At 41.5% G+C, this 26036-nt stretch overlaps 1 protein-coding gene across 2 annotated transcripts; it reads right to left on the bottom strand.

Annotated features, from left to right (window-relative positions):
• Positions 1–2973: 2973 nt before the first annotated feature.
• On the bottom strand, positions 2974–24153 carry LOC306778184 (eosinophil peroxidase-like). 2 transcript variants are annotated; one of them, XM_079269612.1, is made up of 14 exons: positions 24014–24153; positions 21844–21931; positions 21535–21710; positions 6461–6593; positions 6090–6219; positions 5799–6005; positions 5341–5701; positions 5071–5231; positions 4723–4981; positions 4462–4632; positions 4093–4330; positions 3780–3979; positions 3642–3668; positions 2974–3522 (listed from the first exon to the last, which is right to left on the bottom strand). In XM_079269612.1, exons 1-14 carry the CDS (start codon positions 24078–24080, stop codon positions 3110–3112), a joined length of 2631 nt encoding a protein of 876 aa, XP_079125738.1. In that variant the 5' UTR covers positions 24081–24153; the 3' UTR covers positions 2974–3109. The 2 variants fall into 2 exon arrangements, with proteins under 2 accessions (XP_079125738.1, XP_079125739.1); XM_079269613.1 differs by lacking the exons at positions 2974–3522; positions 3642–3668; positions 3780–3979; ... (6 more) ...; positions 6090–6219; positions 6461–6593 and adding exons at positions 17876–18366; positions 18486–18512; positions 18624–18823; ... (6 more) ...; positions 20934–21063; positions 21305–21437.
• Between the last annotated feature and the right edge of the window lie 1883 nt (positions 24154–26036).

Here is a 26036-nt window from a genome sequence, read left to right on the forward strand (position 1 = left end):
AGCAACTTCAAGTGTTCCATTTACGGAAAATAGAGCAATGAGGAAGACTATATATCCTCTCACTGAAGATCAGTTGAGATCAGGCCAAAGTTTGTGTGACGATATGCTAATCTTGTTTTATCTAATCGTAAAGACAAAATTCAGGTCCGGCAGAGGAAGACATTGCCAGGAATAATTAACAACGTTATTATTGGTTCGTGAGAAAGTGAAAATAATCTCTCACATAGTGACACATTTTGCTTTATAATTTATTGTTTCATTTTTGTCATGCATTTATGTCTTTCTTTGTAAATTCTTAAAATCTGTACGAAATAAAATGTAATCATTTCGGACTAAACTGCTGTGGCGCTATAGCCTGTTCTCTCAAATGTTATAAATATAGCTTTTGCATAACAAAACATTTAAATAACAGTTCTTTTTTAAACAGTTTTTTGTTTTGTTTTTCATTTTAGCTTTTACCGCAGTTACGTGATTTTCGTCAACAGTTCTTGTTGCGGAGAATTTTTTAAAATAATTTTAATTCATTTTTTTTTAAAAGAGCTCTGTGAATATTTTATGGTTCTAAAAAATATAAATAATGATGTCAGCCATTATAATAACAGGATACATTCTAATAATGCTAGCGTTTACGGGAAAGTCATTGTCAGAGAGTGCCAGTAACTTCCTGGAATAGAAACATCAATGGAATGACACTCGGGCATGAAAGTCCATTGCGTGCGAGGGAAACAAAAACATATTTCTGCACCAATTGTAAAGTATTTGGTGCCTAAGATCATTCGGTAATCAGCTAATGTAAAAATGGCGTGTGGGCCGATGGATATTCTGATAAAATTAAGAGGATTCCAGCTTTTTAAATGACGAAAACTTAAGTGTGCTTCTCTTATTGGATTCCAAACTAAAATGAGTGAAACATAAAAGCATTGTTTTATTTGTCCAAACTAATTCACTTTTTATATGTAGCCAGGCCCTTTATATGTTTCACAATTACCAAACAACCTGTTCTTTAATATTATTAAATGTATTACATTTATGCGCATATTCCACACGGGTGTCTTGGGTTTTAGCAATGTGTGACACACACACACACAAGTGCGAGTGTGCATGCGCAGTATTGTTTATGCAAATCAAAGTCAAACTGGGACACTGGAATAAAACAGCCATCGTTCGTTAGTGTTATTAGTGACATCTGTTCTTTTGACAAGTAAGAATGTCTCCTGTGAAAAGTCCTTTATGAGCCACAACCGATCCATCCATGTGTAAACTCGTCTTTTTTTCCAATTTTCAATTGGATTTTAGCACATTTAAATTGAACCCAATCCGAGGGCAGATTGACAATTCAGATTGACAATTTGTGGGATGTGTTAGTAAGCCAGACAGAGTGTTAGTAAGCCAGACAGAAATAGAACAAGGTGTGGTTGGCGGTGAGCCATAATGCTACGCCTTTTAAAAATGATTGACGATTGATGATTATTTAATGTGACGTGGCACCCGGAATTTCCCAACTTGTTTCCCCTATATATAGTAGTGCTTTCAAAAACAGGTCCATGCCCTTTTTGCAGGACCTATATGGTTCCATTTTATATGATCTAAACTAGTTTGGACCTTTGAGTCTTTGTGTAGATATTTGTGTACCTTTGTCAGTAAAAAAAATAACAAAAAGGTTAATTTGGCAGACACTTCAGTACGTTGTCTTTGGTTATGAAGTGTGTTTTGGCAACATTTTGTCGCAGTTATCAAGTGAAAAAAATTAATTTGTTGGCGAAGGGTGTGTGGGATATTAAAGAGTAATTATATAAGCACTCCCACCTATCGACTCAAATTCTAACAATTCAATTAAGTTCAAAGGGGCGTCAAGAGAAGATAGTAAATCTGTTGTGTTCACGTCAGTATATACGTAGGCTGATTGCAACCATGACGTTTCCTGATTAGGATAAGATTACCCTTTAACAGAACAAATTGTTAAAGAAACATCTCCAAAGTGATGTGTCCAGAACTTATGCAAATGACTCTGTTCCAACGCACTTGTATGTTATCCTCAGTATAAATATCAGAGACTCAGAGACAGCCCTCTGAGCAGCCTTGATATATATTCTGTATGTGAATCAACTCTGTCTCCTTCTTGCACGAATTAATGTCCTGTTTAATGATTTTTACATCGGCCTTGAGTTCAATTCAATTCAATTCAATTCAATTTATTTTTGTATAGCCCAAAATCACAAATTACAAATTTGCCTCAGAGGGCTTTACAATATGTACACATTTGACATCCTCTTGTCCCGGTACCCTCACATCGGAACAGGAAAAACTCCCCCAAAAAAACCCTAAAAATCTTTTATTGCAATGAAAAACCCAACTGCGTAGACTGTCAGAGCAACTGCTTAGTTTAAAGAGCAACATAGTCTACAGAAGGCTGACAGGACTTTTGACTAGGAGACCGCTATTAATGAAGCTTAAGCATAAATTCAGTCAGGAACACTATAACAAATAAAAACAGTGTTCCCAAAGAAATTGGTTACAAATGACAGCTATTGCGTTTGTGTCTTATTTGAGGATTGCATGTTTGTAAATTGTACAATACGTTACAATTTTCAGAAATGAGGGAAAGACAATAAACTGAATAATTCAAAAGAAAAGTAGGAGAAAATATAATATCTTAAGTGAAGTAGTTTTCACATAATGTTTTACAGTAGTTCATTTTACAACAAAAGAATAAGAGTAGAATAAGCTATGCCCTTCATGTAACAATATAGTGCAGGTATCAGTGCATTAGAAATATCCCTTCATCCAATACAAAATCTTTTAAAACAGTAAAATAATGCTTTTTTTTCAGCAAGGTTCACGACAACAAATGTATATTTTATGATGTTATTTTGTTTTTAATTAAAGTCTCAGCATAGCTCTGCTCCTGAGAAAAGGTCAAACCAGAATCATTTTTAACACCTGTGGTGCATTGAATTCTTGTGCAAAGCAGGAAACTGCACTGAAAGTGTGATTATCTCATCCTATTGGCAGCAACTAAGAGGTATATTAGACTCAATAACTGGTCAAAACAGATTTCCGTTTGCAGCATTTTAGGGATGCTGCAGGTCAAAAGCTGTTTCAAGAGCTCCTACTCAGAGAACAGAAAATGCCCTGAGAAGAAACAGTCTTGGGTCAAACCGTTGCCATCGTGGTTGGCCACCAGATAGACATTGTCTCCCTTGTTAAGCTTAATGTAGGTGTTGCCACTAGCTGTGAGGTAACCTGTCTTCCAGGTGGTGAATGAGTGCACGATCAAATTTTCGTTACGCATCAGATCTATACTGCCATCCTTTTGGAAGATGGTGCAGTGGAACTGGAATTCATACACGCCTGGATGCGGAGATGTAAACATCCCTGTCTTTGGGTTATAGCTGTTCTGTCCATTGTAGATGGCCTCACTGAAGTGGAGGGGCACTCCGGCTTGGGGTATGTCGTTGCCAAGTCGCATAGAGAAAGCCACTTGCTCAAAGGTGAAATGAGGTCCAGGAGGTCCATATGGTCCTGTATGAAAAAAAGACATGCAATTAGAAAGTACAATTATATCAACAGGACATTCCCATTACAGTAATTTCAAGTAATACTTTTCAATTTAAATATTTATGGATGAGTTGTAGATTTACCTGTTGGTGCCTTGGGTCCATGTGGGTCTTGTGTTGGTAGAAAATGAAAATGAAAATCAGTATATTCAAAATATTCTAATGTCGGAAATGATTGTCTTGGTCAACTGTGTCAGATGGGATTTCAGGACATCAACTCACCATCCTCATTCCATGGACTGAGATCAAAGGCAGGGATCGTCTCACACTGGGTGTAACCGTAGCCACGAGGCCGGTACAGAAAGGGGTTTTTCGGTACTTCGGTGATACCAGTGTTGTCACAGATAATGCGAGCGAGCGAAGTTTCCCTCAGTGATTTCTTCTGGGCCTCAGTAAATACCCCATTATTCTCCCACCAAAGTCTGAAATTGGACAGTTTGGTAACGTCTATGAATCTCTCAATCTCTCATTAATGTATAGGTGCAGGTAACACAAATATCTCCACATCTTTAGCAATGTCAGTTAGGAAACATACCGGTCTCCCTGGCGGATCCGCTGGAACTGACGGGCAATCAGGCAAGCAAACAAAGGTCCCACTCTTCCTCCAGGGACAAACGGCTCAGCCACTCCTCCCAGCCACACATCAATGTTGTCGGGTGTTTGGTAGAGATCCAGCAGATTCTCGGCCATGTTTGTGTTGTTTAGCACTTCAGCCAACTCTTCCAGATTTTGTGGTTGTGTCAGCCCACACAACCCGCGCCATTTGTTGTAGCCTAAAAATAACATACAGGGTAAATATGCTGCCATGTTTTAGGAGTGTGATCTGTAATGCCTGCAAAATCCGAGATATATAAGTAAAATTGACTCAATATATAAAGAACACATATGAAGACTAAATAACTACCAGGGAGTCCATGGTCTCTTCCTCTCTGCATGTTGAGGGCAGCCAGATCCAGTGCCAACTCACTGGTGAATTTAAAGAGCCTGTCCCTCAGCTCATCAGACATCATGTGATCCTGTGTGTTCAGCTTGGCCGGACGACCCACCAGGCCCCTGATGATTGGGTCCACACCACCTAAGGAACATGAGAGATAATTTAATTTCAATCAACTGTATTCATTCTCTGCTTAGGGAATGACGAATAAGTTAAAGACCTTGGCATTACCTTCAAAGACGATCCTCCACGGTGTGAAGAAGGCTTTGTGCAGCAATGGGCTGGGGTAAACAGGGTGCTCCTTGTACATCTCATTAAGACGAAACATTTTAGGCTGGACCATCAGGTGAGCGAATCGGTAGGCAGCTGTGGCGAACACATTGGAGATCGAGGGGTCCACGTGTTCATCATAACCAGGGTAGGTGGAAAGATGACTGGCAATGAAGTCTGGACCAACAATGTGACCTAAGAAGTCTCTGAAAGTGAGAACCTAACAGACAGAAAATACACTGAGTTGATTGAACCACGTGAAGACAAATCAATATTTCTGTAATCCATGCAGCTAAACGTGTCTCTAACCTGCGAATATCCTCCCATGATTTTACGTGCTTCTTGATAGAGTCTCTCTCCGTCCCAGTGAGTATTGACATGTGCCAGAAGATAAACCAGACGGTTGTGCTCACGCAGGAACAGTGTGTGTAAAGCGGTCAGACCAATTTGCTCATTGGTCCGCTCGTCACCTTTATGGTCAGATAAAATGAGGACAAAAGTGCTGTCAGCCCTGTGCAATGCTTGTGATGGATTTAACACTTTTAAAATTTGTACATCAGTGTTTATGCTGCTACTCACCAGCCACAAAGCAGGGCACCTCCTCTGCATCAGGGTCATCAGTCATGCTGGCTCGGGTGGCACACATGTTGGTGACCATGGTGGAGAAGGGCAGGAGCTCACGGCTGTAGTCAGTGTACTGTTTGTTAACTCTCATCCGGCCCTTATCTGAGGTGAGGTCTCGTAGGAAATTAGCTTTGTTGTCCTCTGCACCGTACACCTGACCTACATCAAGGAACGCTGTGATACCGTTCATCTGCTGACGGACGGTGCTTGCACCAAATATGTGGCCGGAGTTGCCAGAACCACAACCTGCTGCTGAGCGGGAGAAGGGCATGCACTTGTGGGTTTTATTGACAAAGCGAGGGTCGTCCTGGGGAACCTGTTTAGATGAAAATATACAGTTAATTAACATTCGGTGAGTGTGTGTGTTTTAGATGAATTCATGTCTTTTCTTGTGTAATGCAGCGAACACTGACCTCAATGGGGAAGCAGGGCTCTGTGTTGTCACAGCTCTTCTCACAGTCAATCCCGTCATTGTACGAGCGGATCGAAGGAGAGTGAGGAGTGAAGGTCATGTCATGATCAGTCCACTGGCCGAAGATTGTTACCAAGTGACTGTAGATTGTGTCGCTCTCCACATCAGAGTTTGTTGTTTGCATCAATCTGTTGGACACTTCTTTGACCTGAGAACAGGATGTGGACAATGAGCACCTTGGTGAAAAGGACTTCCATGGTCAGTGAAGATGCTATCAAAGGAAGTATGTTACCAAGGGAAGAAGATGTCCGTTGATTTGGTGCGCAGGGTCCCAGCCTTTGGGCAGAGAGATTAGATCCTGATACTCCGCAGGGAGCCAGCGGGTGAAAGGCGTGTTGGCGGATCCCCAGCGGGTGTTTTCCCTACGCAAGTATAAAACAATTCCCTTACTGTGTTAATCTTCTCTGTTTTGAAGAGATCTTTCATGTCTCTTTGCATTTGTTGAATTTTACTGAGTAAAAGGAATACAGGGAAAAGGATAAGGGACAACTTGCAACAAAATTCCCAAGTCAAACCCAAAATCAGGGACATGATGACATTTTTCCTGAACTAAGAGATAGATGTGCAGTAATATAAAATGTTGCCATTGAATCGTTGCCTCACTTGTTGTTGCATGCGCTGCTTGCAGTGCGAAACTTGTCCAAATTGCCAATTGTTGTGCAAGTAGGGGGACGATGTCGGGGAGAGCAGCCAGTCAGATCAGAAATTAACTTCAGATCCTCCTCAGAGATCAGATCTAATTAACAGAGGCAAGAAATGAGCATCTCAGCTGCAACCGATTTACAAATGTTTGAAAGAAATTTCTGTGAAGCTGTAAACTAAAGGATAAACACCTGTGGCATTGATGGAGCGTTTTTGACGTCTTTGCAAAGACGTCTGGATCAGTTTAACGGCATTGTGCATGTAGTCAGCAGCAGGGTTTGCCCAACAGGCTGCTTCAACAACCGCAGGATGTCTGACGGACTGACTGCATTCCTCCTCACGCGCTCAATGCTCCTGTATTGTGTGGAGAGGTCACATTTATGATTTCAGTCAGAATGTCTTCAATAGCAATTTCATACACCTTTGTTGATCAACGTTTTGGTCAATCAAAGTAGGGAAGAATGTGTTCAGCAGGCTACACACTCACACTCTCCTGGAGTACTCATAGGCTGAGTCTACTGTGGCCTTGGCTTCAATCACAGCCCTTTCAATGGCACTCCTGCTCAAATGGGATTCTGAAAAAGAATAAAATACAATTTGTTTCATTCAGTGTGGCTTTGTGGCACAAGGCAGTAAAACTGCCTGTACCAAAGCACACTGTATATTATCCACCGGGCTTAATAATAATCAGCTTTATCCAAAAGTTTGGCGCGCTTGTCCTCACACAGCGTTGCCAAAGCGGCGTGAAAAAATACATCAAAACGTGCGGCCTGATGGGAATAGTGTGCTATCTATTTTTCGGAGAGATTCGCCCAGTGGTTTCCCCGAAAATCCCCAAAAACAGAGCAAAATTTCTCCATTCACTTGAATGGGGTTGCGGCATGAAGAGAGCGAAAAAACACTTAACATTGGGCCCATATTGACGAGCCAGTGGAGCAGAGCAGGAAAATATTCTGTGATTTTTCCAAACAAATTGCTCCAGCTCCCACAATGTTTACTCTTTATACACCATTTTGGCCAAAAAGCTTGGAAATGTTGTGCTGTCGCACACAGATGTCTGTGGAATCCAACGGACTTACACATTTGGCTCAAAGAGCCACAGAGCGACATGAACTCCAACCAACTGCTCCATTAGACTCCATGTTAAACCTCACCACCAAATATTGTTGAAACTATGTTTTAGGTTGAAAACTGAAAAGTCGAAAATAAAATCAACACTTTTTGACTTTGGGACTGATGGTGGAGCATCTTGGTAAAAAATACTGACAGTAAGTGTATATAGACTACTGAATTTAAATAACTTTAAAATGCAGGCATAGTCTGCAGGTGTGTTTCTCTGTCAATTAATTCTAATTGGCAATTTATTCTTTTCAGATGAATCAAAACTTGAGTAGTTATTTCGTGATTGTTTTTTAACGTTTCGTTTAAAAAACAGAAATGCCCATTATAAGTGTTTTAGTTGTTTTTTGTTTGTTTTTTGTTTTTTTGTAGGGGATACAATATTACAATCGAGTTATTTATAATTAGGCTACATTTTAACGTTAAATAAAATACTGCATGCTATCAAATAACCTAAATACAGTTCATGAAGCGCCATTGTTGGATCACTTAATTACTATTGATATGCCTATTCTATGGTTACTCAGACTTATGTGTTATACTAATTAACTTGTTCTATTTTCTTGAAATCTCTGTTGCCGCTTTTCTGACTTAAAACTGATTTCTAAACTGTGGACACAATCGGAGAGCACTGATGTGTGTGTTTGTGTTGGTAAAAAAATATATATATATGAAGATGGTTATTGAACATGTTGGGGAATGTGGAAGACAAAAATGATTCAACAACCAAAACAACGTTTACTTCTACGGATGAAACCCATAAATAGAGCGCGTGTCCGCTGTTAAGGTAGAATTTTTACCTCATAACAAAGAGAAGGCCGGAGCCATGTGGCCGGCTTCCTTGTGCCGTCGTCACACGCTGCAATAATAACTACCAAAACTGGTTTACAATTATAAGGAATTTAATTCCACTGATGTAAGTACATTTACAGTAACACATTGGAGTATATACTCCCATGAAATATTACAATATTAACCCTCTTTGGAAAAAAACTACCTCTGGTCCCAGGACACAGCCGTCCTGCAGATCCACAAGCTAAAAGAGGCAGAAAAAACACTTCTAACCCCCCCACATATTAATTCACGACTCCTCCCCTTCCGTCTATCTCAATTTCTATTGGCCAAATTCCCCTATGCACTTTTAGCTACTTAATCCTATATCACTTTATGTTTATCTTAATTATGCATTCCAAAACCCTTATGATTATGACTAATTATGAATTATGAATTATTAAACACTTTTATTATATTTACTAACTACAGTTTTTTGCTAAAATTTCTTACAATTCCCCCCTAACTCACAGTTCACTGTGAGTTAGCTACTCAAATGTAGTTAGTTATTCAAATGTAGTTGGTTATTCAAATGTAGTTGGTTATTCGAATGTAGTTGGTTATTCAAATGTAGTTATTTACTCAATGTCCCTGGAGACCTCCCCCCTACTCAATCCAGGGAGAGGCTCCCTATCTATCTAAACAGAGGCAAAGAATTCATGCACACAGGTATCATTTCAAGTATTTCTGTTCAGTTCGTTTCAAGATAGAGTGCGTTGAAAGTCACTGCCTTCCATGTCTTGGGGCTGGCAGGATCAGGATACAGCCTGTAGGTCATCCAAAACAATCCGTCTATTTTCCAAACTTCCAACATCTCACTGGATGTTTTAGAAGTCCATCTGGGCCTTTATCAGGTCCTTCAGGATCTCCGAGAGGATGGTCAGGAACCGCTCGTGAAGTCCCTCTGGTGGCCTCATCTAGACTGTGGCCATCAGAAGCTCCAATTCGTCCTCATCCTCGTCACATAACTGGTTGCCTGGACTGGTGTCTGGCTCATCGGTGGAGCAATAAACCCCTGTAGAGGTCCACGGATGCAGGGGAACCCCCATCCACAGACAACTCGGAGGCTTATGACGACAGCACACAGAATAATTACGATTGCCAAAAATGTATGTTTTCACTGGCCAAGCATACTTCCCAACCAGTCGGTGAACGGATTCGTGACACCAGAGTTGTCTGCTAGCTCTTGGCTGAGTGCTTTCAGTCCCTCCAGAGCCCTGGTCACCGATCCATCAGGAGCTGTGTTATTTGGAATGAAAGTACAGCACGCAGACCCAAACATCTGGCACACGCCACTTTTCTCTGCTAAATCATATCTAATGCCATTCTGTTCTGCAAGGTCATAAAACTAGTCTTCGCCAGCTGTGCATGCAGTCCTGATATGGCGTCACTGGTGAAGTTTACTAAACGCTGTTGGTTATAGTAAATGTAGTTGATCCAATCGACATTTTTATTAATCGTCACCCTCTGAGAGAAAACAGATTCTAAATCTGCTGCTATTTGATTTCTGGCTTGAAAGTCATTAGACACCCCCCTTGGCAGTCTTATGACATCTTATGTACACTTGGTCATCAAAGGCTCCCTTCGGGTCACCGGCATCTCTTTTGGATCTTCTGTTAGCATGTGGGCGTGGAGAGATGAGTTCTCTATAAGTTGCATCAGTGACCGGCAGGATATAGAATGACAATATAAGTTGCACCAGCGCACCTGTCCAATCTTTAGGCAGGATTGGATGTATGGTTCTTCCTCCACACCATCACCATAAATCAGCTCTAGGTGCTGTCTGTCTTAACACACTGTTATATAGATAGTCGCTAGCGTTGTGACTGTTGCTACAATTTGCAATAATTTGCAATACTACTACCTACATTGGGCCCCTTAGCTGTATCTGAGACTATACAATCAAATGGACCCTCTGTAACCTTGAACAGAGGTGGGGTATTATATTATACAGGTGGGTAATCTCAGTGTAGCCTCTCTACGTGGTCTGAGATCGGTTTGATTAGCTACTGAGGCTAAATGTCGAATCCTGATGTAGTCATGCATGTGATCTGGTTCCTGTCTGTGGTTAATTCCACATACTAAGAGGGAAGCTACTGAACTCAGGAATAAAATAATTACAGACTTCCATAACCCACTGAACCTAGAGTCTCCTACTGGACGCCCTCGCTTAAACTGTGGGGAAAACGTCATCTTCAGTACTGTCTAACCCCTCTTTTGAGGTGTCTTTGGCTTCAAATTTTCCTGTCTGATGTTCACTCCTGTCTCTGCGAGTGTCTCACTCGTTACCTTCGCTGCTGCACAGTGAGTGAGGTGGTGCCAAGTTGCTCCCATTTTATCTTTTCTGCATGTGAGGTTGCCAATACTACCTCCGATGGACCTGTCCACCTTGGTTCACTCCACCTGCGTTAGTGGACTCTTATCCACACCAGACTGCCTGGTGACACGTCAGCCTGCTTCCTTTCGTCAGCTGCTGCTTCTGCGTTTGTCACCTGAGAAAACAACACTCGGCTCATGTTAGTTAGAGCTCCCGTATATTTCTCAATTTCTAGAGTTAGCAAGTCTAGTTGTGGTTTATCATGACGTTATTAAATCTCAAAAATTGTGAGTAGCACCTTTACTGAAAACTATTCTAAATGTGGATCTACAAAAAATGTTTGACACCTTACCATATCTCCCCTTCACCTCGATATCTCTGCTGTAAGGGATCACATGGCAATCATCTATGTATCTTGGCTATACACTGAACCCCCCCATGGTCCTGGTGACAGCATGGGCATCTGTTGATGTCTCATGGGAGGAGGTCCAGCTGGACCTGGTCGTAGGTACTGCTGATGTTGTGGTGGGAACGGAGCATGTTGTGGTGGTGCATTGGGCTGTCTTCCTCTTCCCATTTGCCTTGGGCAGTCTCGGGCCCAATGGCCCCATCTCCCACAGGTGTAGCATTCACCAAACCTGTCAGGGTTTTCTCTGTTTGCTGGTTGGCCATATCCGCCTGCTTGGTAAGCTCTGCCTCTTCCATATTCTCTGCCTCTGTTGGATGCACGTGCACGTCCTCTGCCTCTATAGGGCGGAGGCTGGTAGTACTCCACCATGGGGGCTGGCTCTGCTGGAGTTGGTGGCTGCTGGGCTTCTGCTGCTATCATCTGTTTCTTGGCCCAGATTCTCCGCATTGCTGACCAGAAAACTCCTCGAAAGTTGTCAAATGGGGTTTCATCCCCCCTGTTGGTCGTTCCTGTACTTACCTCCAAAATGTTCAATTTGGCTGTTCCTTCGGTGTGGATCATCACGGCACGGATGTCTCCCAATGCCAATTTATCAGCTGCTGTGAGTTTTTCAAAGACACGGATCCACGGATTGGCTCCACCTGCCAGCGGTGGCAACGCCTTTTCCAGTGCGTCCATGTCTCGATGTCCCCATGGCACAAACTCAGCTTGTCCGTTGGATTTTACCAGCTCTCCTACTTCCTTACTCTGCTTCTTTAATGTAAACATTATGCAGCCTAGGAGTATTCAAATGTGTGTATTACATGTGCATGCTTGTCATCACATGAATCAAAATCAACTCACCCTCTGTGCTGTATGGCGTGTGGCCGTTGACTCCAAAACTGGGATCCACTGCTTCACTTCCCAGATCTGGACCCACTCAACCACGCACCTTGACTAAAACAAACACAGAACTGCCAAAAGTTCAGCAGTAAATGTTAGCATACGTCTGTAGTGTAAGAGAGGTCAACGATCTCTCAAATATGTTGCGCCGTCCGTGTCAAAATTGATTCTTAGGAACTATGTAAAATAGTAAGTGTACCAAAATTAGTCAATACTGGATATGTGAAGGAATCTCGAATCCAAAATTGAAGCTAGAATTCCGAAATCAAACTCAACATCTAAATCAGAATCACAATCACAATCCAGTTCCAAATCAGAATTCGAAAGGTTTAAAATTGGAAGTAAAATGAAATTAAAAAACAATGAATAATTAATCAATTAAATATTAAATTCAACTTTAAAATCAATAACTGTGTTCAAAGATATTCAATCAGAAATACCAATGCAAGTCAAACTGTTGAACTGCACTTACATTCTGGTCTGCACAATAATGAATCACAATTAAGTTCAAGAATTGAAGAAACACAACTGAAACCATTAATCTTTGTTAAAATGCTGAATTAAAACCAAAGTCAACGACTAAAGTTATAATGCTTAATTAAAACTAAGGTCAGGATATAAGCTCACAGCTCTTAGACAATGAATCTCTGAAAAATGTACAGATTCTAAACACTTCGCCGAACCGGAAGTTACCCTGTAACCGAACCGGAAGTTGTCCTGTGGTTACGGATATGCTAACCGCTATGCTAACGACAAAACCGGAGCTTCTAATAAAGCATACGCACACACAAGTATCACCAAAATCCCACACTTTAATTCCACTCATACGCCTTCTGTCTCCTCTCTCACTCCAGCCGTTATTTTATTTTATAAGCACTTATTTTACATACAGAGTACCGCAACACCGGAGCTACACGTAGCTAGCGTTAGCTCCCCACAGCGCGGTTTACATATCATGCAATGTTAATCATTTTAAACGTATTTCCACGCTGCTAAAACACAGACTAGTCACACGTATTATTGGACTTATTTAGTCATCATTTTAAACGTATTTCCACGCTGCTAAAACACAGGCTAGTCACACGTATTATTGGACTTTTTGTCCGGTTTTATTATACCTTAAACCTCCGGTTAACAGGCTTTAGCTCGTCCAGACCCGAGTTCATTGTTACGTTTGATCACGAGTTATACACTTCCAGCGTCACCCACTCGCCCAGTCCGCCTAGCACCGCCAAAGCCTATTATGCTACGTCTTCTGAATCACCCACACGACCCTATATTTATCCATTCACAGCCAAAACAAGCGAGAATGTCTTTCCTGAAGCCGCAGCCTCAGAAGCTAACTCCCGCTAGCCTAGCTCTCTAAGCAGCGTATATTTCAAGACCCGAAACTCGTGGGCTAAACCCGCAAAGACTTGCACCCCTGAGCCGGAATGCCACGAAATCTCAGTCCGCCAAGTTACATACCTGCTTTAAACTAGCTATCTGCAGGCCTAACAATACTTATGTTGGGCCGAAGGAGGCTCCCAGCATGAGCAAAGCAGTTCGCCCGTTCCACAGCTTGTTTGGTTCCAATGTGGTGATTTAATTACACAGCGCTGTCTGCCTTTAATTGATTCTTAGGATCCTTATACTCTTGACTAATCCCTTAAGTTCATCATACTTCAGACAGTAAATCGTACTTACCTCAGTGGACCGTGGCCTCCTCCTTGGAACGTACCCACCGGCAACGGAGCGTTAGCCGTTAGCAGCGCTTAGCCAAGCAGACATTCCCCTAAGATTCTAGAAACTAACTCACAGATTTCATGAAACGGCTCTGCCTACCGATATTGTGGGCCCGGGATGTCTGCTTGACCAACGCCGCCTTCAGCACACACAGCGAGGCCGGTAAGAATGTCCCTCGTGGTCTGCCAAATTTGTTAAGGTAGAATTTTTACCTCATAACAAAGAGAAGGCCGGAGCCATGTGGCCGGCTTCCTTGTGCCGTCGTCACACGCTGCAATAATAACTACCAAAACTGGTTTACAATTATAAGGAATTTAATTCCACTGATGTAAGTACATTTACAGTAACACATTGGAGTATATACTCCCATGAAATATTACAATATTAACCCTCTTTGGAAAAAAACTACCTCTGGTCCCAGGACACAGCCGTCCTGCAGATCCACAAGCTAAAAGAGGCAGAAAAAACACTTCTAACCCCCCCACATATTAATTCACGACTCCTCCCCTTCCGTCTATCTCAATTTCTATTGGCCAAATTCCCCTATGCACTTTTAGCTACTTAATCCTATATCACTTTATGTTTATCTTAATTATGCATTCCAAAACCCTTATGATTATGACTAATTATGAATTATTAATTATTAAACACTTTTATTATATTTACTAACTACAGTTTTTTGCTCAAATTTCTTACACCGCTGAGGATACAAAGTGTTTCAGCTCCATGAACTAAAATAGCTGATTTAGGAAATTCAGCTTTAGTCACAGGTTTTCAGAAATGATCTGAAATTGAATTGTGTGAATTAAGTATGTAAATTGAACTTTTACACTCGAGTAAATTATCTGAACAGTTACTCCTTGTGTGTGACATTATGTTTAAGTCTATATCGTTCTGATTATTAGTTTTACGTTTTGGCAATATGGGCCTTCTTTGTTTCTGCGCACATAACGTCTTATTACTTTAAAAACTACTACAATAATATAGAGTATAGTTACGCCATAATTAAATACGTTTTATGAGTTGGGGGCAAACCGTTTTGAAGGGGGCTCCTGTCATCTTTTGCAACAAGTAGTTTGTAAGGACTGATTTTGAAACTAAATACGGTGACGTTGATAACTGAACGCAACTGTTGAAAATAAGTGGTGAGAAGTTGATTGATGTCAGTAGATCAGCTGGCTTTGTACTGTACCTTTGCGCCGCTACGTTCGCATCCACAACCCCGACATTACGCACCCACGACCGGACCGGATCCATCTCCTCTGCAAGACTTCTCTCTTTTAATCCGCTCACTTCTCGCATCAGATGCTCCTGGATCCCGAACATTTAAGCCAACGTCCTGCGCGTGTCGGTGCACTTTTTTTGAACTTAAGAAAAAATAAACTGAGCTGGAGAGCTAAAGCACTTTGGCAAACAACAGAAGGTCCACCCAAGGCTCTGCGCTCCTCCACAGCTTTGGAACAAGTGACCGACGCTGTGTGATGATGTTTCAGAAGGCGCCCGCAGTTAAAAATCCACGCACACTTTCTTTCAAGGCTGAAACGACGCTAACAGATATATTCCCACACTAATTGCAAGCATTGTCCAAGCGCAAATCTCCAGCGTCAGTTCGAGCGCAAAGGTTTACCTGCTCGTTGCGCTAACTCCTCACACAGTTCAGCGAGAGACCGTTCAGAAATATTCTTTCAAATATGTGTGTGCAGAAAGTCTCCCTTTGTCAGAGGGCCAGATCGGATCAAAACAGTTCATCCGAGGGCCAGGAAGCTTGCAGTGAACCGCTGTCTCGAAGCATGAATGAGACCCTCTGCCGGGATAGAGCGTGGAGGAGGGGCCTTAGTGCCATGGGGGACCGATTGTTGAAATGGATGCTCTCATTGGTGTAAAGTGCATCCGTTGTTTGGACTTCTGCCAGACTCAGCATCCAACCAGTGACTCGTGCAGCAAACTTTTCACTCATCAAGTTGGACCAGGCTGACGATGACGGGAAAACGTACAATTTTACATTTGTTATAGCAGAAGCTGCTCGCATCTGTTAATAGTTTACGTACAGCTTTTAATTATGGTGAGCTTGGAATTACCGTTTCTCTTTGTGTGTGCGTGGGCGACGAGAGAGAGGGGGGACTTTTACAATCAATATTACTCACCCTCAGATGTGTGGACAAATGTTAGCAAAAGCTTAAATTGTTTAATATTCGTTCATCTCTGAGTGTTTTATACTTGTTGACATGGGGGGGCGGGGGGGGGGGTCCATTCTCCTTCACATGCTTCCCTGAATAGTCTGTACAGCAAATCCTGTTTGGTCTATTCATTCAAAGTCGAAATCTAACACAAGTGCGCTCTCGACATGCGCGTATTCAGTAGCTCGGCCGTCTGCTCCTTTGAACGCAGTGATTCCGCTGAGGAGGCATCGCATCAGCGTCAGCCGCAACAATGGCCGTCTGGTTGGTCCATCAATCTCCGCCAGCAGCAGACAAGGCTGCGCTCTGATTGGCGTTTGGACCTCTGCCTGACAGTGCCCGAAAAGAGTTCTTAATCAATACAAGAGAATGTCTTGTCAAAGTGGTCATGAAATCAGTTTAGAAATAACGCTGGTAAAAAAAAGAAGCTGCCTTCAAGCGTGATTTGGCAAGTTATAATCGAAACAACGATTGTCTGGATATAAGAGTGCTCATTTTGGATCTGACAAAGTTTCTTAATATTTGTATGATTTTCACCTTTAGAAGGCTCTTATAAGCTGTAACGAACCTAAAAAGTTGAATGCATGAAGCACATTTTTTGTCAATAAAAGCGCTGCATTTTACATGAATCACATTATTGTTTAAATAATTCTCAGTTCCAAAATGGGTATTTTTAGGCCCAACAAAACGAATATCATGTTATCATTGCTAGAGCAGTTCTTTCTTCTTTTTTTTTGCACACAAAAAATAATTTCAGCTCCTGATCATCTGGCATTGAAAAGAAAAGGGGTTTTTTTCAAACCCTGCTTCTTTGCCCCTTACCGATACTATTGTCTCTGTGTAGAGTTTGTGCGCCTGGACAATGGAAGTAAATCTCCCCCCTTGGATCCCGCCTCAACCCACCATCTGCCAGTGCGAGACAAAGTCAGATGTTCCCCCAATTCTGAGAGCAGTCTTGGGGAATCCTGCTGCCGAGTCTCCGCCCTGTCGCCGTGTCCCTCACACACTTCCCCTGACATGATTGACAGCTCTACTTAAGTTTGAAAAATCCGTATATGATGACACACTTTAATAAAATTCCTCTACTGAAATGCGGGGAGGTGTGCTCGTTAAAATGCGTTGCTTGTATCGATTTAATGGTTCTTCGACTGTCTCATCTCAAAAGAAGCACTATTACAGCCAGTGCACACACATGATTATGTTTCAGTGCCTTGTTAAAAACCTCAGGTAATCGACTCAGAATGATTGCTTATGTGCAGGAAAGCAACGCTTCTGACGCTTCCTCCGCAAACTTAAAATGGGTCTAATCCAAGGAGGAAATATTAATTTAAAACATTGGACTTTACTGCACTGTAATTGGTCAGGGATGTGTGTGATGGTTATCATGCAGGCATACTTTGAGCTATATATAGATCTACATGTTGGGCGGTGGCAGCATGGTGGCAAACCATCAAAACACATTTTTAGTTGTCATAGTCAGTCAACAGGTTTCAGACGTCCTCGCCCTTCTGAACATTCTTCTCTTTATTTAGTTCCAAGCATCAACTTGTTTTGATTCGTTGCTTTCACTTATACAAAGTTTGAAGTGCATGTGTTTAAAGCACAGATTCACCTCTAAGGTTTATCAAGATCTGAATGATACCAGTATAAATAAGCTACATCTACAAATTGACGGTTAATTTATTAAAAAAACTATTAAATCCTCAAGATGAACAGAGCAGGACTTCAGTTCATCCAAAACCACAGGTTGGTAAGGCTTTCAAGACTTAAAAGATTGTATGTCAGGGCCATCTGCTGGTCTGGTGAGGAACATCATCAACTGTGGTTTTCTGGGTATGCACACTAAGGTGAGATCCACTGAAGGTGCTGTGTATCATCAAAAAAATCATTCAGAGGCAGTTGTTAATCTGTATAACAGTCATTTATTATTGTCAAACTAAAGGTGACTTTCACATGTACAGCCTGAAAAAACAGTGTTCCCAAAGAAATTGGTTACAAATGACAGCTATTGCGTTTGTATCTCATTTGAGGATTGCATGTTTGTAAATTGTACAATACGTTACAATTTTCAGAAATGAGGGAAAGACAATAAACTGAATAATTCAGAAGAAAAGTAGGAGAAAATATAATATCTTAAGTGAAGTAGTTTTCACATAATTTTGTACAGTAGTTCATTTTACAACAAAAGAATAAGAGTAGAATAAGCTATGCCCTTCATGTAACAATATAGTGCAGGTATCAGTGCATTAGAAATATCCCTTCATCCAATACAAAATCTTTTAAAACAGGAAAATAATGCTTTTTTTCAGCAAGGTTGACGACAACAAATGTATATTTTATGATGTTATTATGTTTTTAATTAAAGAGAAAAGGTCAAACCAGAATCATTTTTAGTCCTTTTTTAGTCCTGTATGAAAAAAAGACATACAATTAGAAAGTACAATTATATCAACAGGACATTCCCATTACAGTAATTTCAAGTAATACTTTTCAATTTAAATATTTATGGATGAGTTGTAGATTTACCTGTTGGTGCCTTGGGTCATTGTGGGTCTTGTGTTGGTAGAAAATGAAAATGAAAATCAGTATATTCAAAATATTCTAATGTCGGAAATGATTGTCTTGGTCAACTGTGTCAGATGGGATTTCAGGACATCAACTCACCATCCTCATTCCATGGACTGAGATCAAAGGCAGGGATCGTCTCACACTGGGTGTAACCGTAGCCACGAGGCCGGTACAGAAAGGGGTTTTCCGGTACTTCGGTGATACCAGTGTTGTCACAGATAATGCGAGCGAGCGAAGTTTCCCTCAGTGATTTCTTCTGGGCCTCAGTAAATACCCCATTATTCTCCCACCAAAGTCTGAAATTGGACAGTTTGGTAACGTCTATGAATCTCTCAATCTCTCATTAATGTATAGGTGCAGGTAACACAAATATCTCCACATCTTTAGCAATGTCAGTTAGGAAACATACCGGTCTCCCTGGCGGATCTGCTGGAACTGACGGGCAATCAGGCAAGCAAACAAAGGTCCCACTCTTCCTCCAGGGACAAACGGCTCAGCCACTCCTCCCAGCCACACATCAATGTTGTCGGGTGTTTGGTAGAGATCCAGCAGATTCTCGGCCATGTTTGTGTTGTTTAGCACTTCAGCCAACTCTTCCAGATTTTGTGGTTGTGTCAGCCCACACAACCCGCGCCATTTGTTGTAGCCTAAAAATAACATACAGGGTATATATGCTGCCATGTTTTAGGAGTGTGATCTGTAATGCCTGCAAAATCCGAGATATATAAGTAAAATTGACTCTATATATAAAGAACACATATGAAGACCAAATAACTACCAGGGAGTCCATGGTCTCTTCCTCTCTGCATGTTGAGGGCAGCCAGATCCAGTGCCAACTCACTGGTGAATTTAAAGAGCCTGTCCCTCAGCTCATCAGACATCATGTGATCCTGTGTGTTCAGCTTGGCCGGACGACCCACCAGGCCCCTGATGATTGGGTCCACACCACCTAAGGAACATGAGAGATAATTTAATTTCAATCAACTGTATTCATTCTCTGCTTAGGGAACGACGAATAAGTTAAAGACCTTGGCATTACCTTCAAAGACGATCCTCCACGGTGTGAAGAAGGCTTTGTGCAGCAATGGGCTGGGGTAAACAGGGTGCTCCTCATACATCTCATTAAGACGAAACATTTTAGGCTGGACCATCAGGTGAGCGAATCGGTAGGCAGCTGTGGCGAACACATTGGAGATCGAGGGGTCCACGTGTTCATCATAACCAGGGTAGGTGGAAAGATGACTGGCAATGAAGTCTGGACCAACAATGTGACCTAAGTAGTCTCTGAAAGTGAGAACCTAACAGACAGAAAATACACTGAGTTGATTGAACCACGTGAAGACAAATCAATATTTCTGTAATCCATGCAGCTAAACGTGTCTCTAACCTGCGAATATCCTCCCATGATTTTACGTGCTTCTTGATAGAGTCTCTCTCCGTCCCAGTGAGTATTGACATGTGCCAGAAGATAAACCAGACGGTTGTGCTCACGCAGGAACAGTGTGTGTAAAGCGGTCAGACCAATTTGCTCATTGGACCGCTCGTCACCTTTATGGTCAGATAAAATGAGGACAAAAGTGCTGTCAGCCCTGTGCAATGCTTATGATGGATTTAACACTTTTAAGATTTGTACATCAGTGTTTATGCTGCTACTCACCAGCCACAAAGCAGGGCACCTCCTCTGCATCAGGGTCATCAGTCACGCTGGCTCGTGTGGCACACATGTTGGTGACCATGGTGGAGAAGGGCAGGAGCTCACGGCTGTAGTCAGTGTACTGTTTGTTAACTCTCATCCGGCCCTTATCTGAGGTGAGGTCTCGTAGGAAATTAGCTTTGTTGTCCTCTGCACCGTACACCTGACCTACATCAAGGAACGCTGTGATACTGTTCATCTGCTGACGGACGGTGCTTGCACCAAATATGTAGCCGGAGTTGCCAGAACCACAACCTGCTGCTGAGCGGGAGAAGGGCATGCACTTGTGTGTTTTATTGACAAAGCGAGGGTCGTCCTGGGGAACCTGTTTCGATGAAAATATACAGTTAATTAACATTCGTTGAGTGTGTGTGTTTTAGATGAATTCATGTCTTTTCTTGTGTAATGCAGCGAACACTGACCTCAATGGGGAAGCAGGGCTCTGTGTTGTCACAGCTCTCCTCACAGTCAATCCCGTCATTGTACGAGCGGATCGAAGGAGAGTGAGGAGTGAAGCTCATGTCATGATCAGTCCACTGGCCGAAGATTGTTACCAAGTGACTGTAGATTGTGTCGCTCTCCACATCAGAGTTTGCTGTTTGCAGAATTCTGTTGGACACTTCTCTGACCTGAGAACAGGATGTGGACAATGAGCACCTTGGTGAAAAGGACTTCCATGGTCAGTGAAGATGCTATCAAAGGAAGTATGTTACCAAGGGAAGAAGATGTCCGTTGATTTGGTGCGCAGGGTCCCAGCCTTTGGGCAGAGAGATTAGATCCTGATACTCCGCAGGGAGCCAGCGGGTGAAAGGCGTGTTGGCGGATCCCCAGCGGGTGTTTTCCCTAAGCAAGTATAAAACAATTCCCTTACTGTGTTAATCTTCTCTGTTTTGAAGAGATCTTTCATGTCTCTTTGCATTTGTTGAATTTTACTTAGTAAAAGGAATACAGGGAAAAGGATAAGGGACAACTTGCAACAAAATTCCCAAGTCAAACCCAAAATCAGGGACATGATGACATTTTTCCTGAACTAAGAGATAGATGTGCAGTAATATAAAATGTTGCCATTGAATCGTTGCCTCACTTGTTGTTGCATGCGCTGCTTGCAGTGCGAAACTTGTCCAAATTGCCAATTGTTGTGCAAGTAGGGGGACGATGTCGGGGAGAGCAGCCAGTCAGATCAGAAATGAACTTCAGATCCTCCTCAGAGATCAGATCTAATTAACAGAGGCAAGAAATGAGCATCTCAGCTGCAACCGATTTACAAATGTTTGAAAGAAATTTCTGTGAAGCTGTAAACTAAAGGATAAACACCTGTGGCATTGATGGAGCGTTTTTGACGTCTTTGCAAAGACGTCTGGATCAGTTTAACGGCATTGTGCATGTAGTCAGCAGCACGCACAGCATTACGGGTTTGCCCAACAGGCTGCTTCAACAACCGCAGGATGTCTGACGGACTGACTGCATTCCTCCTCACGCGCTCAACGCTCCTGTATTGTGTGGAGAGGTCACATTTATGATTTCAGTCAGAATGTCTTCAATAGCAATTTCATACACCTTTGTTGATCAACGTTTTGGTCAATCAAAGTAGGGAAGAATGTGTTCAGCAGGCTACACACTCACACTCTCCTGGAGTACTCATAGGCTGAGTCTACTGTGGCCTTGGCTTCAATCACAGCCCTTTCAATGGCACTCCTGCTCAAATGGGATTCTGAAAAAGAATAAAATACAATTTGTTTCATTCAGTGTGGCTTTGTGGCACAAGGCAGTAAAACTGCCTGTACCAAAGCACACTGTATATTATCCACCGGGCTTAATAATAATCAGCTTTATCCAAAAGTTTGGCGCTCTTGTCCTCACACAGCGTTGCCAACAGCGGCGTGAAAAAATACATCAAAACGTGCGGCCTGATCGGGAATAGTGTGCTATCTATTTTTCGGAGAGATTCGCCCAGCGGTTTCCCCGAAAATCCCAAAAAACAGAGCAAAATTTCTCCATTCACTTGAATGGGGTTGCGGCATGAAGTGAGCGAAAAAACACTTAACATTGGGCCCATATTGACGAGCCATACTTTAACGTAGAAACATGATTCAAAGTTTAAAATGTAGACAAAACGCTGCACTTTATTGAGCCAAATGGACATATTGATAGCAAGCACAGTTTTCATGAAGTCACCGATTAAGTTTCAGGAAAATTTTGGGTCTGTTTCAGATTTTATAATGGGTGTGTATTACGCAGCTCGTTAAGAGCTAGAGTGAGAGCATAACCGTCAGAGTGGAGCAGAGCAGGAAAATATTCTGTGATTTTTCCAAACAAATTGCTCCAGCTCCCACAATGTTTACTCTTTATACACCATTTTGGCCAAAAAGCTTGGAAATGTTGTGCTGTCGCACACAGATGTCTGTGGAATCCAACGGACTTACACATTTGGCTCAAAGAGCCACAGAGCGACATGAACTCCAACCAACTGCTCCATTAGACTCCATGTTAAACCTCACCACTAATTTCTCAAAGAACGCAGACGGTACCAGTTTTGCACATTGCGCTTGAGCTCACATTTTTAACACCACAAACATAAAAAACACATCTCCGCGTTTGCCAGAGTCTTATCTCTCTCGCGGTATCAATATTTTATTGATTAGTCTCATGGTTTTTGTATGAAGGGCATATGTTTGGCAGGTAGTTTTGTTGAAAATCACTGTTCACGCTCTCTTAAGTAGCCTCTAACACACAGGTGCTCCAATCACCAATATGTACCCAAGCACACAGGTGTTTATATGAGCTCATTAGTGATGTTGATAAACACACAGAGGCACTGAGACACACGCACACACACTCCTCTCCCTCTATCTCTCTGTCTGTCTCTCTCTGTGTGTGTGTTTCCTGATTCGAGTGACATTTACACACACCACACACAATAGGGAGAGACGAGGAAAGACATGGCAGAGCAGGACCATAGTTATGTAAGCTGTAAAAGATAAAACATAGGACAATCTCCAAAGGAGAAAGATTGCCAGAGAGATCAGAGTCTCTCTCTCTCTCTCTCTCTCTCTCTCTCACACATATATGACATGGAGATATTCAGTCAAAGGCATTGTTAGACCTCCTGTCTGTGTCTCTCTCTCTGTCCGTCTCTCTCTACACACATCCACACATGATATCCAAGGAAAGATCATTAGACCTCCTGTCTGCCTGTCTCACTCACTCACTCTGTCTCTCTCTCCTCTCTGTCTATCGTTATGTATGTCTCTCTCTCTCCCTCTCTGTGTCTCTCTCTATCATACAGTCATTCAGGTGTTAGATATTTTTAGAGGACTTTTCCCCTCTCACCCCCCCTCCCACCCTTTCAAAATAAAAGCCCCACAAATACAAGTTTCAATCCAAGAGTATGAATCTAAAATGCAGAAAAGAGAGTAGCGCTATCTCAATTGAACCTGAATGACAATACCGGTAACATTGGCGTGTGTATATATTGCGATATCTTCGGGCAGTAGAAGCCACACTGTCAAAATTTCTTTAGGAATTTTCTAGTTTATTTTCTTGTTCATACGTAATACTCATGTTTTTGTCCAGTGCATTTCTGAGATGATACTTTTTCATCCATACCACACAGTTACAGCATTTTACTAAATATATTTTGTCTCACAATGAACAAACAAACTCAAACATTTTGACTGAGATCTGATCAAATTGATACAAAACATAAGAGAGTAAAATGTAGTTGGAATCAAGCAAATAATGAATGCATTTAATGTGTAGCTATTCTAAGTGGGAGGATAGAGGTATTACTCACCAGCGTTCACCTGGCATTGCAAGCCCAGGTAAAGAACTACAGCCAGTAGGCACAGAAAGCGATTCATCTCTGTAAAAAAGACAGATATTCTCCAGTCAGTAAGGCATTGGTCAAATCACATCAAAGTAACCTTTGAAAAGTGAAAAGTCGTGTCCTGCGATTATTTCTAGATGCATGCAGTCCTTTTATTCGCTGGATGACGCGTCATTTAACGCCCATGTTTATCAGGAATGTTTCTCAGACAATGGATTATGTTTTTGTCTTCATAGTTCCGCATCTGCAGCAGGATTGCTGTCGAGCAACTTCAAGTGTTCCATTTATGGAAAATAGAGCAATGAGGAAGACTATATATCCTCTCACTGAAGATCAGTTGAGATCAGGCCAAAGTTTGTGTGACGATACGCTAATCTTGTTTTATCTAATCGTAAAGACAAAATTCAGGTCCGGCAGAGGAAGACGTTGCCAGGAATAATTAACAACGTTATTATTGGTTAGTGAGAAAGAGAAAATAATCTCTCACATAGTGACACATTTTGCTTTATAATTTATTGTTTCATTTTTGTCATGCATTTATGTCTTTCTTTGTAAATTTTTAAAATCTGTACGAAATAAAATGTAATCATTTCGGACTAAACTGCTGTGGCGCTATAGCCTGTTCTCTCAAATGTTATAAATATAGCTTTTGCATAACAAAACATTTAAATAACAGTTCTTTTTTAAACAGTTTTTTTGTTTTGTTTTTCATTTTAGCTTTTACCGCAGTTACGTGATTTTCGTCAACAGTTCTTGTTGCGGAGAATTTTTTTAAATAATTTAAATTCATTTTCTTTTTAAAAGAGCTCTGTGAATATTTTATGGTTCTAAAAAATATAAATAATGATGTCAGCCATTATAATAACAGGATACATTCTAATAATGCTAGCGTTTACGGGAAAGTCATTGTCAGAGAGTGCCAGTAACTTCCTGGAATAGAAACATCAATGGCTTGACACTCGGGCATGAAAGTCCATTGCGTGCGAGGGAAACAAAAACATATTTCTGCACCAATTGTAAAGTATTTGGTGCCTAAGATCATTCGGTAATCAGCTAATGTAAAAATGGCGTGTGGGCCGATGGATATTCTGATAAAATTAAGAGGATTCCAGCTTTTTAAATGACGAAAACTTAAGTGTGCTTCTCTTATTGGATTCCAAACTAAAATGAGTGAAACATAAAAGCATTGTTTTATTTGTCCAAACTAATTCACTTTTTATATGTAGCCAGGCCCTTTATATGTTTCACAATTACCAAACAACCTGTTCTTTAATATTATTAAATGTATTACATTTATGCGCATATTCCACACGGGTGTCTTGGGTTTTAGCAATGTGTGACACACACACACACAAGTGCGAGTGTGCATGCGCAGTATTGTTTATGCAAATCAAAGTCAAACGGGGACACTGGAATAAAACAGCCATCGTTCGTTAGTGTTATTAGTGACATCTGTTCTTTTGACAAGTAAGAATGTCTCCTGTGAAAAGTCCTTTATGAGCCACAACCGATCCATCCATGTATAAACTCGTCTTTTTTTCCAATTTTCAATTAGATTTTAGCACATTTAAATTGAACCCAATCCGAGGGCAGATTGACAATTCAGATTGACAATTTGTGGGATGTGTTAGTAAGCCAGACAGAAATAGAACAAGGTGTGGTTGGCGGTGAGCCATAATGCTACGCCTTTTAAAAATGATTGACGATTGATGATTATTTAATGTGACGTGGCACCCGGAATTTCCCAACTGGTTTCCTCTATATATAGTAGTGCTTTCAAAAACAGGTCCATGCCCTTTTTGCAGGACCTATATGGTTCCATTTTATATGATCTAAACTAGTTTGGACCTTTGAGTCTTTGTGTAGATATTTGTGTACCTTTGTCAGTAAAAAAAATAACAAAAAGGTTAATTTGGCAGACACTTCAGTACGTTGTCTTTGGTTATGAAGTGTGTTTTGGCAACATTTTGTCGCAGTTATCAAGTGAAAA

Source organism: Melanostigma gelatinosum (assembly GCF_949748355.1).
Source record: "Melanostigma gelatinosum genome assembly, chromosome: 6".
Classification (NCBI taxonomy): domain Eukaryota; kingdom Metazoa; phylum Chordata; class Actinopteri; order Perciformes; family Zoarcidae; genus Melanostigma; species Melanostigma gelatinosum.

What these genes read in the sequence shown, in the direction of transcription:
- LOC306778184 (XM_079269612.1), bottom strand. Translation starts at nt 24,080, where the DNA reads ATGAATCGCTTTCTGTGCCTACTGGCTGTAGTTCTTTACCTGGGCTTG. An exon ending in GTGGAGGATCGTCTTTGAAG is followed by an intron (nt 4,633 to 4,722) that starts GTAATGCCAAGG and finishes CATGTTCCTTAG; the next exon opens with GTGGTGTGGACCCAATCATC. An exon ending in CAGTCCATGGAATGAGGATG is followed by an intron (nt 3,669 to 3,779) that starts GTGAGTTGATGT and finishes TACCAACACAAG; the next exon opens with ACCCACATGGACCCAAGGCA.